The sequence below is a fragment of the Branchiostoma lanceolatum genome, chromosome 12 (assembly GCF_035083965.1).
Source record: "Branchiostoma lanceolatum isolate klBraLanc5 chromosome 12, klBraLanc5.hap2, whole genome shotgun sequence".
Classification (NCBI taxonomy): Eukaryota; Metazoa; Chordata; class Leptocardii; order Amphioxiformes; family Branchiostomatidae; genus Branchiostoma; species Branchiostoma lanceolatum.
Window position 1 is genome coordinate 11,862,155 of NC_089733.1, and position 15,026 is coordinate 11,877,180.

The 15,026-nt window shown below is 42.4% G+C and overlaps 1 protein-coding gene across 3 annotated transcripts; it reads right to left on the reverse strand.

Annotated features, from left to right (window-relative positions):
* Positions 1-3,108: 3,108 nt before the first annotated feature.
* Positions 3,109-10,411, reverse strand: LOC136446220 (protein yellow-like). 3 transcript variants are annotated; one of them, XM_066444537.1, is made up of 8 exons: positions 10,323-10,411; positions 8,709-8,872; positions 8,031-8,152; positions 7,555-7,654; positions 6,981-7,252; positions 6,466-6,589; positions 6,102-6,204; positions 3,109-4,311 (listed from the first exon to the last, which is right to left on the reverse strand). In XM_066444537.1, the coding sequence occupies exons 2-8, from the start codon at positions 8,862-8,864 to the stop codon at positions 3,923-3,925; spliced, it is 1,266 nt and encodes a 421-aa protein (XP_066300634.1). In that variant the 5' UTR covers positions 8,865-8,872; positions 10,323-10,411; the 3' UTR covers positions 3,109-3,922. The 3 variants fall into 3 exon arrangements, with proteins under 3 accessions (XP_066300634.1, XP_066300633.1, XP_066300632.1); XM_066444536.1 differs by lacking the exon at positions 10,323-10,411 and adding an exon at positions 10,061-10,291 and having other exon boundaries at positions 8,709-8,868; XM_066444535.1 differs by lacking the exon at positions 10,323-10,411 and adding an exon at positions 10,061-10,290.
* Between the last annotated feature and the right edge of the window lie 4,615 nt (positions 10,412-15,026).

The window sequence follows — 15,026 nt, forward strand, 5'->3', positions numbered from 1 at the left end:
TAAACTATATGAATTCGACTTCTCCTCTTTTCTTAGTAATGGTACAATAGAAACGCCCAAACCTTTACGAACAACCGGTTGGAAACCAAGATGGCACACGGCCCGTCGGAAACGCTACTCACGTCTCGAGTCTCTGTAGACGAACTGAACGGTCGTTTTCTGCAGAATTGGGGACCAACTGGCGCTGATCTTCGGCTCACTCTATACTGGAACTGTCCAATAGTGTCACAAAATACTTGTGGGCCTTTCGAGAAGATACGCTGCAACGTGTACGCTGTTAGTAGCTACATGCATAGCTCAATATACTGTGTGTAGCTGTAGCTAGTAGTATAACACACCTCTTGTAGTAGGCATTACAAGGTCACAGACAAGATCTAAGTAAACAATGGTGGCCTGCATGCCATTCTTGGTGCATTTCTTCCCCTCATGTGTCGTCAATGTTTAATTCAAATACATAAGCACGATCTGAATCTTACTGGAGTGACAGTTAACCAGGGAAGGGTCAAATAGCTTGTTTATCAAGATTCGTCTGTATTCAAATGAGTGAAGCGGGGCCTGGAGTCTCTTGGCTGCCATGGAGTATCGAATTTCACTACACTAACATATTTCCACAGTATCTGCATCCATTCAATTACAACACTTGATTAATCGTACTTTGTTACATTAGTGATATAGACTATGAAACGGCAGCTGTTTAAAAAGGTAATGTCGTCTCTTTTTGTTCTAAATGAAGTAACATACAATGCGTGACAACAAATGTACGTGACTTGAGGCCAAATCCAGAATATACGATCGAGCGGGAATTCACCTGGGTTGGCAGCTATTTACAAGTAAACAAACGTCCGTGCAAGGAACACATTACCACCAATCAAAACAATACCTGTACAAACAGCCCTGTGGCAAACTTGTCACGGGTGACGTTACAAAATACCTTTGAGCTGTAATACTGAGGGAGCAGATTTTTTTTTACTTCGCTTGTTGGCAGATAAGGACGACGTGGCACTGCACTAGAGTTTTTCTAAACTTATTTTAACAGTGCCACGTACAGAGAACAATATACCCATTTTTTCAACATGTACACCTGTGTGCGTGAGGAAAGTCGTAAAAAGCCTTTTCTTTGGGAAAGGGACAACATCGGTGGCGTCAGGGGGATTCGAACCTGGGACCGCTTGCTTCGGGGCCGAACTGGGCTACCCTGGGCTACCATGGGCCGAACACCCTGTCGTTATGCCACACGACCCCACGTCGTGGAATAGATTTGTACACCAGGTCTCATACAGTATGATATCACACAACTCCCAACCACAGATGACGAAAGTCGCGGAAGACCATGGTCGGTTATGGCTGGCAGGGTCTTTAAAAAGTCGTCCATTTATTACTGTACTACCGTATAACTCCTTGATGCTTGTGCAAGGGGGAGGGGGGCGTAGGAAACACTACATATTTGCGTTGGCGTGATTTCACGAAGCAGTGATCAACGCAAAAACCGCGAAAACAAAACCACCGCAAACATTTCAACCTTTACAATAATTGCAGTTAACATCATATACATATCAAATTGGGAAAGGACAGTGAGGGGCATATAGTTACTCTCCAAGCAGAGGTTCTGGGGAAAATTGTGACCTTCTTATACATCATGTGCAAATTTTCTTTCGGGGCATATGATGTCACAATTTTCCCCAACAACGTCTGCTTGGAGAGTAAATGTAGCTACTCTAAATCTTATATGTTAATGGTCTAAATTGAAACTTTGGCTTGAATTTTTCAACAGTAAATGAGGAAAAGCCCGATTTTTTCTGCATTACGTAGTTTCAAGGATGGTTATTTTCTTTTAGTTTGTAAGGGTGTAGAAATGAAGATGTATTTTGCTTGCTCTTTAAACAGCTAACTTTGTAATCGTTGAAGGAATCAGATATAAACAACATGTATCTTGTTTACCATCGCCTTTGACATGCAGTATATACAAAAATTTAAAATCTCACGGGATCACTTGTCACAGGTACTAGTGCCGTTAAGTGCCCTGAAAAACTGGTAGTGTAAATATGACCTCTCTAATTTTACTTGTTTTGCCGATAGCAACCTTCAAAAGTTTACACCCCGTTTAACCGAATTGGATTCAGGCAACAAGGGATATTCAAGACCTTGCGGATTTTTAGTCTAGACTTGAAATCAGATGTAACGAAAATTGCAAAAGCGTCTAGAATCAAACAGGCATTATCGCAACATGTCAAAGGTCACAAGATATATACATTATCATAGGATTTTTTTCTTATTTTTGGCTGCACGTGTCTGGTAGTTTGAAATGTTCACTCAAAACTGTTTAAAAGAAATGTTCCATTGTTTTAGGTGGCACATATTGTACAAAACAGTCCTGTCCTGTCTCCGTATTGTGTAAGTTACGTTAATACCATGAGGTCACCATTCGGTAAGCCATGTCATATGACGATGACAATCACAAAATCAGACGCGTCCTTGGTAGGCAATCAACCATTTCACAGCTTCAAAGGAAGACGCAATTTCAATTCCAATCTACTCGTTGACTCTTCAAAAAGCCTTGGCTGAAGCGACCCCCCCTCTTCAGAAAAAAGGGCATGTCGGCCATTGAAGTTATGATGACTCGTGACTACGGGTCATAACACAAAGGGAGACGTACTGTACCTCTTGTCTTATAGAAACACCTTCGGTCTGTATTCAGGCGTTTTCTGTCCAAATATAACATGAGCCAAAAATGCTCTTACAGAGTCTATCTTACCTTGACTCACTTGAAGCGGGTCTAGTCTGTAATGACGCAGTAGCTTGTAGATGAAATAAAAGAGAGGAAAACCACGATATGCCGCTCCCTGTACGTGCGGTGTTGTGAGTATAGCGGATGTCGTAATGATCACACGAGGATTGCTACTTGTAGCAAATCGTGTAACGTTTCGTGACTGGATGGCCCATAGATGTCCTACTTACAGGCTCCATTTACAATAGACGGCCATTTCTGAGCAACCGAACAGCGACCAAAATTGGATTTGTATGATATTTGATTTCATAATTGGAATTTAAGGCAAGATGTAAAAGCACGATCTAATTTACAACACAACACGCCAAAAGGTTTTTTGAATCGTTCTTGTTATCTATGGAATTCGTTGAGCGACCTGTCATATATTCGGTCACTCAGCAGACACTCGGCGGTCGCGGCCTCTCGTGCAAAGGGGATGTTATTGTGTTTTACCGTTGAAATGTCTTTGCAGATTCACGTATTGCTGAAATGGCTTAGGTACAGTGCAGTGTCGGCTCCAAAGACGCATTCTAGAGAAGAAAAAAAACAACTACGACAGCACTATGCAGCACCATTTGTAGTAAATTTTGGCCCAGTTTACTCTACAGATCCACGTGTTGTTAAAACGGCTTAGGTACAGACACAGAGAGACACCTAGCGGTTTATAGGTTCTACGACAACTTATGTCTAGATGGTGCAATGCTTCAGGTGCCAGTATGACACATGAATAAACATATAGCGTCAAAGATCATCAATCATACATTACTATCAGAAACAGTTGCGCAAAACACCGTATATGCTTGCTAACATCTTTTGTCGATAATGCATTGAACAAAAGGTCACTGTTCCTAGGACAGACTATGGTCACGACATCTCTAGTTTTGTTTCATCGCGTTTCGTAACATCCCCTTTCCACTAGATCTAGAGGCTGTGACCGCGAAACGACCAAAAATCTAAGAGCTCAAAGAATTTCATAGATAAAGAACGTCGTTTACGTTTTGTGCGTTTTGTTCCCTTTTGAATCATACTTTTGCATTTTTCATCATATTCAATTATTAAATCAAGGGTCAAACAAATTCAATTTCGGTCGCTGTAAAGTCGCTCAGTGATCGCCGTCTAGTGGAAAAGGGGCCTTAGAATGAGGTACAAGACCTTACGTTACATTGTGCTAATGACAGCATACAGTACTGCCACCAAACACAACATCAAGTCGGCCCTGATAGTCTTCCCGCCACTTTTGTGCATGTAGGACTTCTCACCCACGTATACCTTCCATACGAGGAAGTTTTGCTCAGAACCAGTGAAAGTCAGCTCATTCACACGCCACATGTGCAGCCTGTTGGCGAAAAACCACAAGTAGCCCTCATCGTCAAAGGCGAAGGTGTCTGCCCACTGCATGGTGACGTCATCAGAAACGAGCTCGGTCGCCGAAGACACATCTTCTGATGACGTGTCCCATCGGTAGACTGCGTTGAGGTGCAGGGCCGCGAAGTACAGGTTTCCCTCCTGAGACACGACGAGCCCGTCACTCTGAGAAACCTTACGTCCTGTTAGGCAAGTAGAGAAATTCTTACACATGTAACTTTTTGGCGACGCCTCAGGGGCGAGCCAAATGATATAGTATTGTGTGCAGATTGCAACTATTCTAGGAATTGTACAGGCATGTGTCCATAGGCATATCAAGACAATGAGAATGTTAGGAATGTTAGTCAGACAGAAAGCCTCCCTCGGGAAATTCCTCCTAGATAACCTAGACAGGCAGCTACATCTGTCTACCAGATGTGCCAGGCTTATGTATACATGACCCATTTAAGACCTCAGCTCTACAGTAATATCGCTCTTTTCTAAAACGATGTGTGTCTGTTACAGTGTTTTTAGATGCCCTAATGCTGGTCCTTACAACTGTAAGATTTAATGTCTTTCTTCAGGGAACAGGTCATAACTGCATCAACTCTGTACTGATAACGATTGTGCACACGCTGCTTCAGTTACCTATACAAGCAGATTAATTAAAGGGCATTAACCTCATTCATGACATTGGGAACATGTCCAAGCCAGATCGATCAATGAAAAATTTCACTGTCGCAAGGAAATTTAGCAAGCCAGTTGTACTAGTACTAGATGCTTATCCTGCTGATAAGATGCCACTTTCTTGCTGATATAATCCTGTACACTTCCAAGAACACATGGGACACATTTTTACACAACAACATTTCTGTGGATTAAGATTCCCAGGCTGGCATTTCATTAGGGCTCCAGGAATTACTGGCAAATTCCTTTATGACTGGTGTTCCTGGTATTCCAGTGGGACTCGAATTCCATCCTGGCATTCCATCCTGGGATTCCATCCTGGCATTTCATCCTGGCATTCCATCCTGGGATTCCATCCTGGGATTCCATCCTGGGATTCCATCCTGGCATTCCATCCTGGCATTCCATCCTGGGATTCCATCCTGGCATTCCATCCTTAGCTAACATCCCTGGCCATTCACGCTCTAGAGGACTTAGTTCTATAGTTCAGGGAACATAAATAGTGTACAAGCTGTTGCATGGTGTATGCTGTGTCTGTTGGTAAGTGGACTATGATGTTAAAATTTGTGTAGATTTGGCCTAACAGTAACATGTTGCTCATGTAAACAGCAGTCCTATCAGAGTAGCATAGTCATTTTGTATGGTGGGAACCCGGTCCGTGGGCTGTTTTCAGTTGTCATGATCAGGCTGTGATGAAATCGATGTTCGTTCTGGCAGTGGGGTGTGCCTGGTAGAATCTAGTGGAACTGTCGCTGTCTGTGTGTGTGCGTGTGTGTGTGTGCGTGCCTGTGTGTGTATTTGTCCAGTAGAACAGCCCTTTTCGTTAGAAATCCTGTATGAACAGCACCACCTTTCACTTTGCCCTAAGCAGGGTACAGTAAAAATTAAAACAACAACAACCGTCGCCATGGCAATGTCTTTTTATCATTGCCAGTCTTGTTTCAATCGTTTTTCAATTGTACTTTTTCATGAAAGTATACAGACACGCATGTCACAGGCACAATAATCAAAATGAATGTAAAAAAGAAACAAATACTAGAAATAAAAACATCTCCAAAACTACAGTGAGTGAGTGAGTGAGGGAGTGAGTGAGTGAGTGAGTGAGTGAGTTATTTTTGCACACAACATAAAGCACTCACCAACAAGCTTTCTGTCAGTCATTTTCAAGTTAAAATGACGCGAAGCCTACAGTATGTCAGATGACCTGGTCAGAATGGTTCATTGCTTGCTTGTTCGTGAGTACTTAATGTTATGTACGGAAATAACGTGCAAAACTTTCACAACAACTTGAGATATGATTATTTACCTTCCTGCTTCACACTGCTGCTTATGTCCGTCACCACGGGTTGTTTGATGACGCTGGTCGGTATTGAGTACAGGTTATAGCCGCTCAGCGCACAGTAGTACACCTGGTACGAGTACAAAAGACAACTGACACCAAAGTAGATTGTTCAACAGGCCAACGACAAAAGAAACTCACAGTCGCCCTCTGTGCAGACGACCGATGATGATGTTGATGAAGTGCAATAGAACATATACCAGATCTAGGCACAATTCAGCGCTCGGCGGCAGTGTCTTTTATCAATAAACCATTGGCGATTGATTGGTCGATTTATTGATTTATTCATTTTTTTGTTGATTGATTGATTGACTGATTGATTGATGCTTACCTTCATGTTGTCCCCCAGTGGTGACAGCGCTATCCCGTCAGACGCCACATTGAAAGTGTAGTTCCGCCCGTTGATCGTCATGAGTGTTGCGTCCGGTTCTGCATTCATACTGGAGTGGAACACTCTAATAGAACGGTGGAAAACAAAAAATGTATCAATGAAGTAACAACTTTAGATCAAATGTTGCTGACAACTTATGGCACCCTACGTTTCTAGCCATGTAATATATATTTCGTCGTATTTCTATTCATTAAGGGTGGGGCAAACATCAAAAGACTTATGAAAAATATAAAATGTTAAGCTAGCTTTGATGTAACAATTCTAAACTTTCTGTGGCATTTTTATGTTAGTTTTCACTGATAGATTTGATAAGTAATTTTGTAGCCTCAGTTATTTCATTTAAGGTCGATTAGGGTAGAGTTACGTTTGTATTTTGAAAATGACTATGGGAAGACTAGTAAGTACAATATGTATTTTACTAATGTAGATTCTAAAAAACAAACAAACAAACAAACTTGTGTGAAGAGTCCCGCCTGTAGTCATACACCACCAGCCCGCCAGGGTTTCGCGAGTTCGATATATACGCGAACCAGTCGTCCGGGTCGTCTGCAGATGTGTCAATCACGATGTCGTTCAGATAGGTGTCGTTTGTGTTGGCGACGTCACTCGGAAATGTGTACGTTCTGATGACATCATCAGTCTTGATGTCGTAGATGATGAGTTTTGGTGCACAGGCTCCGCCCACGTCAGCGATCCACATACGTCCCAGTGGGTCGACTTCCATACTCTTGAACAAACGAAAAAAATAGTCAACTTAAAAAGGTAACTAAAGAAACGTCTAGTTCTCTAGAAGTAAAACACGTATATGCTTGAAATATGTGGTCGCAGCGCAGACGATAGAAAAACATGTCTAGAGCGTGGTAGACAACAGAGAAACTACACAGACTCCCCTTCGCTGTTAAAAAATCAATTCAACCTCTAGTATCATGTAAACGCCCGTATTCTGTCGATTTTCTTTCATGCCGTATTTAAATGATGTTCCGATTAAATTCTTTGAATATGATAAAGAGATTTGGAAAACGGAATGACCTGCACAGATTGAAGAGCTGAGCAGTTGCCGAGCTGGTTCATCTCCCAGCTCGGGAAGGGTCGCAGCACAGCCCGCCCGCTGGACGTCTCCACCACGGAACTGACAAATTTGAAAGAATGAAGAATAAGGTGGTTCATGGTTTAAACTGCGCATGCGCAGTGTGATACTGCAAATGCATGGATGTTCACGGTGATTTAATTTCGCGGTAGGGAGAAAATGGAGCGTTCGCGGTGGTTTTGAGTTCAGGTTTGAAACAATAGTAGCGCTACAGTCACACCATGGAACGGCTTTTCGCGGTAGTTTAAAGTTCGCGGTAAAGAGTTCACCGCGAAAACCGCGAATACAAAACCACCGCGAACATTTCTGCATTCACAATACATTGTGGGCACAAGTATGTCAAAGTTGTGGAGATCAGCTAGGGAAATGTAGCGATTTAGCCTCCCCGACATCTGCTTGGAGAGTCTCCATCCCTTACCTCAGAGAGGCCGGTACGCCAGCGCGCCAGCGGGGGGTAGTCAGGTACACCACCGGTCCGTGAACTTTGATGCCAGTGGCAATGATGTTCTCAGGTACGTACCTCCCTTCGTCTATGGCACTCTGGAACACAACAAAACGTCCCTCATTTGTCCGATTTATATATCAATCATGAATAAGTTTGGGTAGTCCAATCAGTTGGGCTGGTTTCCATGGAAGCCAATAATAGAATGCAAACTTAGGAGGTCATAAATCTTGAAGTGAAATAAGATTCAGTTATACACCAACACGTTATACAAACTGAATGAGCAGTGATAACATAAACTATGTTTATCAAACCATAGTGCGAAGACAAACAAAAACAATACAACAATTCTGTGGCTCGTCGTCTTTTAGTCTTTAGCGCTTTACATATTAGCACAGTGAGTTCCATATAGATACACGTGTTTCATGAGCAAACTGGTCGCTATAGTAATTCATCTATAGTGAAAGCCGATGGAGGTAAGACATCCAAGTAATAAGAGACACAATACAACAGTTACAGACGAAAGATGGTGGATGCTATTTGAAATAGCTGAATGGACCGTTACCAAACATACCCAGTTGCTTAAGTAACTTTTTCGTTGTGTGTCTTCAAACTTTTTTTCTAATAGAACCATGGCGAAGGAAATTAAGAGACCTGTCTCGTCGCGTCGTCAGGCCAGTCATAGTCCAACGATGCCCACTGATACACCAGAGTCGCTTCCCCAACATCCTCTGCTCTGATGCATCCCAGCATGCCACAGCATGACGTCAGCAGGAGCACGCATGCGTAGTACCTCGTGTGGTCTGCCATGTTTCTGTCTGGAGTAATAGTTAACATATTGCTATTCAACTTGTTTGGAAGAGAAGATTCAGCGAACAGTAAATGCTGGTATCATTTAACCATTGCTGCCTAACTCAGTGCGTTAAATGATAACTAGAAATACTACTCATACGTCCACCGGAACAAACACCCTGAAACTTCATAAACGTAATACGATCTTCCACCCCACATCTGCTTGTAGATTAGGTCGGTAGCGATCATTGGAAGTGGACCAGCGCTACGAAGACTGGGCTACACTCCAAGCTACCACGCTCCTTCACAGCGTCGTAATAAATTGACTTGTTCCACTGAATATGCGAGTGCGAGTTTTTTATGCAATTCACTTTTTGGCCGCATGAGGGCTACTTTAGCGGTTTGTTCGCAAAGACAGCCCTGGGACAGAGAGCGTATTTTTGGTGCGCGAAGCATGCTGGGAGGACGGTAGTATCCTGGGGACGTGAATGTATGTGTGGATCAAACTCGCTACCGTAGCAAACTCCCTTCCGTGACATAACTCCCCTCTCGGCAATCTAGAAGGGTAATAATCTAACACCCTCGCAGCGCCACCAAATTAGGTACATTTTAAAGTTCCCTTTGATATAACGTATCACCATTGTGGCAACATTTTACCCCCGAAATAGTAAACTTTCGTCTTGTTTTCGCCTCGGTAACTGTAGAAAATACTAGCTAACTAGTGTACAGTCACACGTTGTATAGAGACGCACACAAGAGTCACACAACTTACGATTTGCTGAGGTAATTGAGACAAACACAAAACAAAACAAAATGACAGCCGTGGATTCCATATAGTTTTATTTTGTGTATTGGTTGAGCCCACGATCTAAACCTATGGCTTCTTCGCGGCGCTGGGTACGAGCGTGCCAAGCTACTAAATTACAACCATTCAGAATTTCTGGACTCATTCCGTCTTCACAGACACACCCCTCCCCCTCCCGAACACACACACGCACACACACACGTGACACGCACACCTCTGAAACTTTGCTACAGTGCTACCCTAGACACAAAAGGAACCAAACAACAAATATCTTCACAGACCATGCACTCATACTGACAGGGATTGACAAAGTCCTGCTGTACGTCCAAATTCCTCGAGGTTGGCTGACCAGTGTGGTTTCTACACATTGTTTCTTCTGCTAAATGAAAACATAAAACAGCTCTACTACCTTGGATGTAAAGAGAGGTACTAGAAGTTCAAGATGTGTGAGCTCTCTCTCAGTTCACCGTCGGCTACTGAGTGTTACACAATCTCTCGCTGTTCGGAGTTATATAAGGCCGGCGCGGTTATTTATGATGATGAATTACAGCTGAACTCTGAGCCGATAGTTGAGGTCGGCTGACGATCAGTAGAGCAGTTATGCAAAAACAGATAAGTTTCATGCCAATGTCGCTGGGTGGAGCTGATACAGTATGCAATTGGATCCTTACCGTGTCGTTGCGGGGTACATCTATGACGGATCTTGCCTGTAAATCCCAAAATATCCGATCTAAATACCCTTATTTTGGGTCTACTTGCATTGGTCGCTTGGCAGTCTCTGCGAAAACAATTAAATGGCCAGATGATTTGTGCCTCACAAAACATCCCCTTCCAAACATCGTGTCTGTAATAGTAAGGGGTGGGATAGCTTCAAACTAAGCTTAATTCACCCATTAAGTATTTTGTTTAGATATGAATGTGTGGTAATTTCTGCATGTGAAGGATCGCCCATCTTTCTATATTCATCATTACCCCCATCCAATAGAAGTGGTACACTCCATTGATACTGGTAGGTTATCTAGGAGTAACAAATCAACATGCCCTGTTGATCATTAACTACAACAAGTCGATCAGGGATGGACCGTCAATCGTTAAGGAGGGAGGAAGCTTGAGCTTAATCTCAGTCTGTCTATCTCACTCGGAACCTCAGTCGTATGCCTCTCCAGATATGAATGAGAACAAAAAAGAGTGATCTATCACCTAATCACTATTGAGTTTGTTCTTGTATCATGTTGATTTCTATTCAAAAAGTGTATTTCGAGGAGGTGCCTCGAGTGCGTTACAACAGCCTCATTACTCACATGGGTACCTACTGGCTGAAATAATACAATCTGGTGAATAATAATAATATATATACATATAAACCTGGAACGTTTTCAAAGGGTGTCATATACTATGTTAGAGGTTTTGTTTTTTGTTTTTTTCAACATTCCGACATTGACTGGCGTTCTGATTGGGATTGGGCATGTGCTGCAGCTGGCTGTGGTTCTTCTGGTCTTCTGTCTTATTCGGATCGGAGACGTGTGTCCCACAAAAGAGACTAGCAACCTTTAGTATCTAATACTGAAAACTTTAAAGAGCTACAACGTGAAAGACATGCATGACGGATAAATTATTTCAGATTAGTAACGTGTTACATTGTCTGCCATAAAGAAGTCTGTTTGTATTGCATACCCGGTAAACCGCCTCATGGCGTAACACACAAGGCTTGTACTGAAGAGTGAAATCTGCATATCCGAACAGATTTATTTGATCCACTAACACCGGGAAAGCAAAGGACCCCTACTCTTTTTGATAAGCGTTGTGGGTTATTTTACCTGCTAGAGGTACCAAGGTGTGGCTCTCCTCAAACACGGGCTCTCCTTAATTATAACGATTATGAGCATCACGAGTATAAGATGGGTTAATGTTGATGAAAGCAGCTATATCAATTACAACCTGTAAGCGTCAAAGGCAAATAAAGATGTGTACAAATTACTAGAACGCCGAGGATATGAAGTAAACGTATCTAGGATTATATCAAGCAGACATGAAAAACTACATGTAATAGTTTTGCACAATGTTCAATGCTGTCAGCACCAATGTATTTTCTATCGCTTCAAATCATATGTATAAACGTAATGGTCTGGCTCGCTATACATCTTCTGTCTCATCCATGCTGGTGGGTCATATCATCTTGTAAGGCCTGGCCTATATCATAATATCAAAATTAGCATGTAGTTCCTTTCGTGCCTATCTCAATGAACAGCTAAGCCAATTCCCCACTGGTCGTGACAGAGAAGACAGACACTATGCACAGCCAGAACTTTCATGTCATTGTACCGGAGAAATTCTTCTAGCTCTTTTCGTCAAGCATAATGAACCGTTGACCTCGTCTAAACGTCCGTCCGAAGAACTGCAACCCCTTCCAGTAGCATGCAAGTCTGGTGAGCAACATAGCTGGGATTTGAACTCACGACCTCTTGGTCCAGAGGCAGGGCCTAGGGTCACTAACCGCTGGACTACGCACGCTACGCTTTGAATATGTACGATTTAATTTTGTCGTGTCATCCCGTAAAGTGTTTTCGTAGAAATCAATCATTTCGTTCTCTACAAATATTTACTTCAACTGTCATAAAAATCAATTTTCCAGCCGCCACCCTCCTATACGATCTTGATCATACTACAATCTTTATTGACACAACAAAAGTACAGCGACTTTCGTAAGGTCTACAACTATACATGCAAACAACAAACAATGGGACACAAAATAATCAACCTACGTACAAGTATATGAATAATTCAACATGTCGAGTTTAACCTATCACTTGTACTACTAGTTCTAAGATCATATGCATTGCAATGTGCTTATCTTACCTGCTTGTGATTGCCATCTATTGTGATTGTGAATCCCAAATTTGTCAGGGTTTGCTAATAAACTGAATAGTAAAGAGACCCTTCGCCTGTAGAAAAGATAGTTCCATACACGCGACCGTTGGGAAAGGGCTGAGTTGCTACTGTTTGTGTGTATCGCATACACGAAACGGTTGGAAAAGGGACTGTGTTGCTATTGTGTGTGTGTATCGCAAAGCAGACGGGGGAGGACAAGTAAGTTTTGTACAAGCTGGGTAAAACGGGACTGTCATGTTTGATTCACTCACATCGGGACGCACTCCTACTCTTACTAAGTGTGGTGGGATCTTTAACGTGCTCGAGGTGTGGCATCCAGCTTTACGTCAAATCTGAAGAAAGGCAACCCTCTTCAGTGGCGTGTAAGTCGAGTGAAAGACGACGACCAGGAATGGAACCCTCGACCTGTGCACCAGATCATTTTCGTTTGGCAACTGCAAGACACACAGTAATGGACGTGCTATGTGTGCAGAATTTAAACAATTTGAAGTCAAGTAAACGGATTTGTTTCTTGTCTTGCGTTCGCCTGTCTTGCCATGAAAGCAAACTGAATGCGTAATTCAGCTATAAACGAACAGAAATCTTTTTAGAAATAACATGATCACTGCCAACATTCTGTTCCGTAGCAATTGCTGCTAGATTGCAGAGTGATATAAATATTAAGAAATATATAGTTCACAGCCAACGGAAGAGTGCTACACAATTGTGAGACATAAAAGGAACAGATCGTCTTAAAAAGCAAAAGTAAAACGGTACTTAATATTATAAAAAATCAAAAAGAACTTGAGGGCGAAAGACACTAGATCCATCTTCACGATGAAGTCAAGACGTCAGCACGAAGTATGCATTTTACTCGCTCTAGCCTTGTCGACAGTGTCCATTTCTGGAGAACAGTGTCCATTTCAGGATACATGCGAAAGGAGAAGACTGAATTACTGGGTGCAAAGCTTCAAATTATCAGCCCTAGCTCTCCTTATAGCCCCTTCCTTCATACAAGTAGAACACTGTGTATCTTCTGTAACGGTATTGACGACAATTCTGCCGAAATTTCAAACAGGCAAAATAAGACGTGGTTCCCCAGAAGTGATAATTTCGTTCTCCATGAATATTCACCTCAACTACCAAAAAAATGAATGTTTCCACCCACCACCCTCTCACGAACTTAATTATATGCATTGCTCATTTGCCTGCGGATGGGCGTTGTGGTGTGATTGCGCTCCCAAAATTTGTCTGGGTTTATTAATTAACTGAAGAGTGAAGAGATCCTTCGCCCACAGAAAAAAATATAGCTCCATACACAAGACCGCTGGAAAGGGTTTGACTTGCTACTGTTTGTGTGTATCGCATAGCCGATTTTAGGTATAACTCGCCAGTTTTGTACAACTGTGAAATACGGGACTATCAAGTTTGATTCACTCACATTGCGACGCACAGCTACTCTTACTGAGTGTGCTGGGACCTTTAACGTGCTCGAGGTGTGGCTCTCCTCAAACTAGGGATCTCTGGGTTAACAGTGAGTGACGACAACCGGGATTCGAACCCTCGACCTGACAGTGCACCAGATTGGTTCGGTTTGGTAACGGCAACTCCACGCAGACACTGGCCGTGGTCAAGCTACGACGTGCAGATTTCGTCAAAATTCCGTGTAGAAGGCAGGTGAAAGGATTTGTTTGTTATCTTGCGCCAAGTTGTCTATTCGTTTTAGCATTCATTCGTGTAAGACTTGTGAGAACGTAATTAAGACACAAACGAACAAAAATCTGTGTTTTGAATCATATGCTCACTATACTTATAACAACATCTAGTTTAGCAGTGACTGCTGCTAAATAGCAGAAGAGTGGAATAGATCGGGACAAAAGTCAGTTACACTCAATTACCAGACAGTGCAACGTTCCGTGGAATATTGAGAAGAACCCTGGACAGATTTGTGTGCGACAGAAAAGATCCATCTTCAGAATGAAGTTGATATTTCAGCACGAAGTTTGCTTCTTGCTCCTTCTATCCTTGTCGACAGTGACGTCCATTTCTGGAGAACAGTGTTTCCCGACATGCGAAAGGAGAAGACTGACTTACTGCGTGCAAAGCTTCAAAATGATTAGCCCTAGCTCTCCTTATAGCCCCTTCCTTCACACAAATAGAACACTGTGTATCTTCTGTAACGGTATTGACGACAATTCTGCCGAAATTTCAGACAGGCAAAATAAGACGTGTTTCCCAGAGGTGCAGTGGCTTGCCATACACGGACTAAAGTATGGGAAATTATCGTCGCAAAAGCTGGATATGTTCAATACTTCTTCTCTTGCAAGTCTTTTCATTAACAGTGCAGGAATAACCCATATAGACAACGCTACTTTCAACGACTTTTGGAAGTTACGAAATTTGAATTTAGACGATAACCTGCTGACTCGTGTTTCGAAAAACTGGTTCAGCAAGTTATATTCACCGAGACTCAATCAACTTTTCATTACTTACAATAAAATCTCAAG

What these genes read in the sequence shown, in the direction of transcription:
- LOC136446220 (XM_066444537.1), bottom strand. Translation starts at nt 8,864, where the DNA reads ATGGCAGACCACACGAGGTACTACGCATGCGTGCTCCTGCTGACGTCA. An exon ending in CTGACGACGCGACGAGACAG is followed by an intron (nt 8,153 to 8,708) that starts GTCTCTTAATTT and finishes GTTGTGTTCCAG; the next exon opens with AGTGCCATAGACGAAGGGAG. An exon ending in CAGCAGTGTGAAGCAGGAAG is followed by an intron (nt 4,312 to 6,101) that starts GTAAATAATCAT and finishes CTTGCCTAACAG; the next exon opens with GACGTAAGGTTTCTCAGAGT.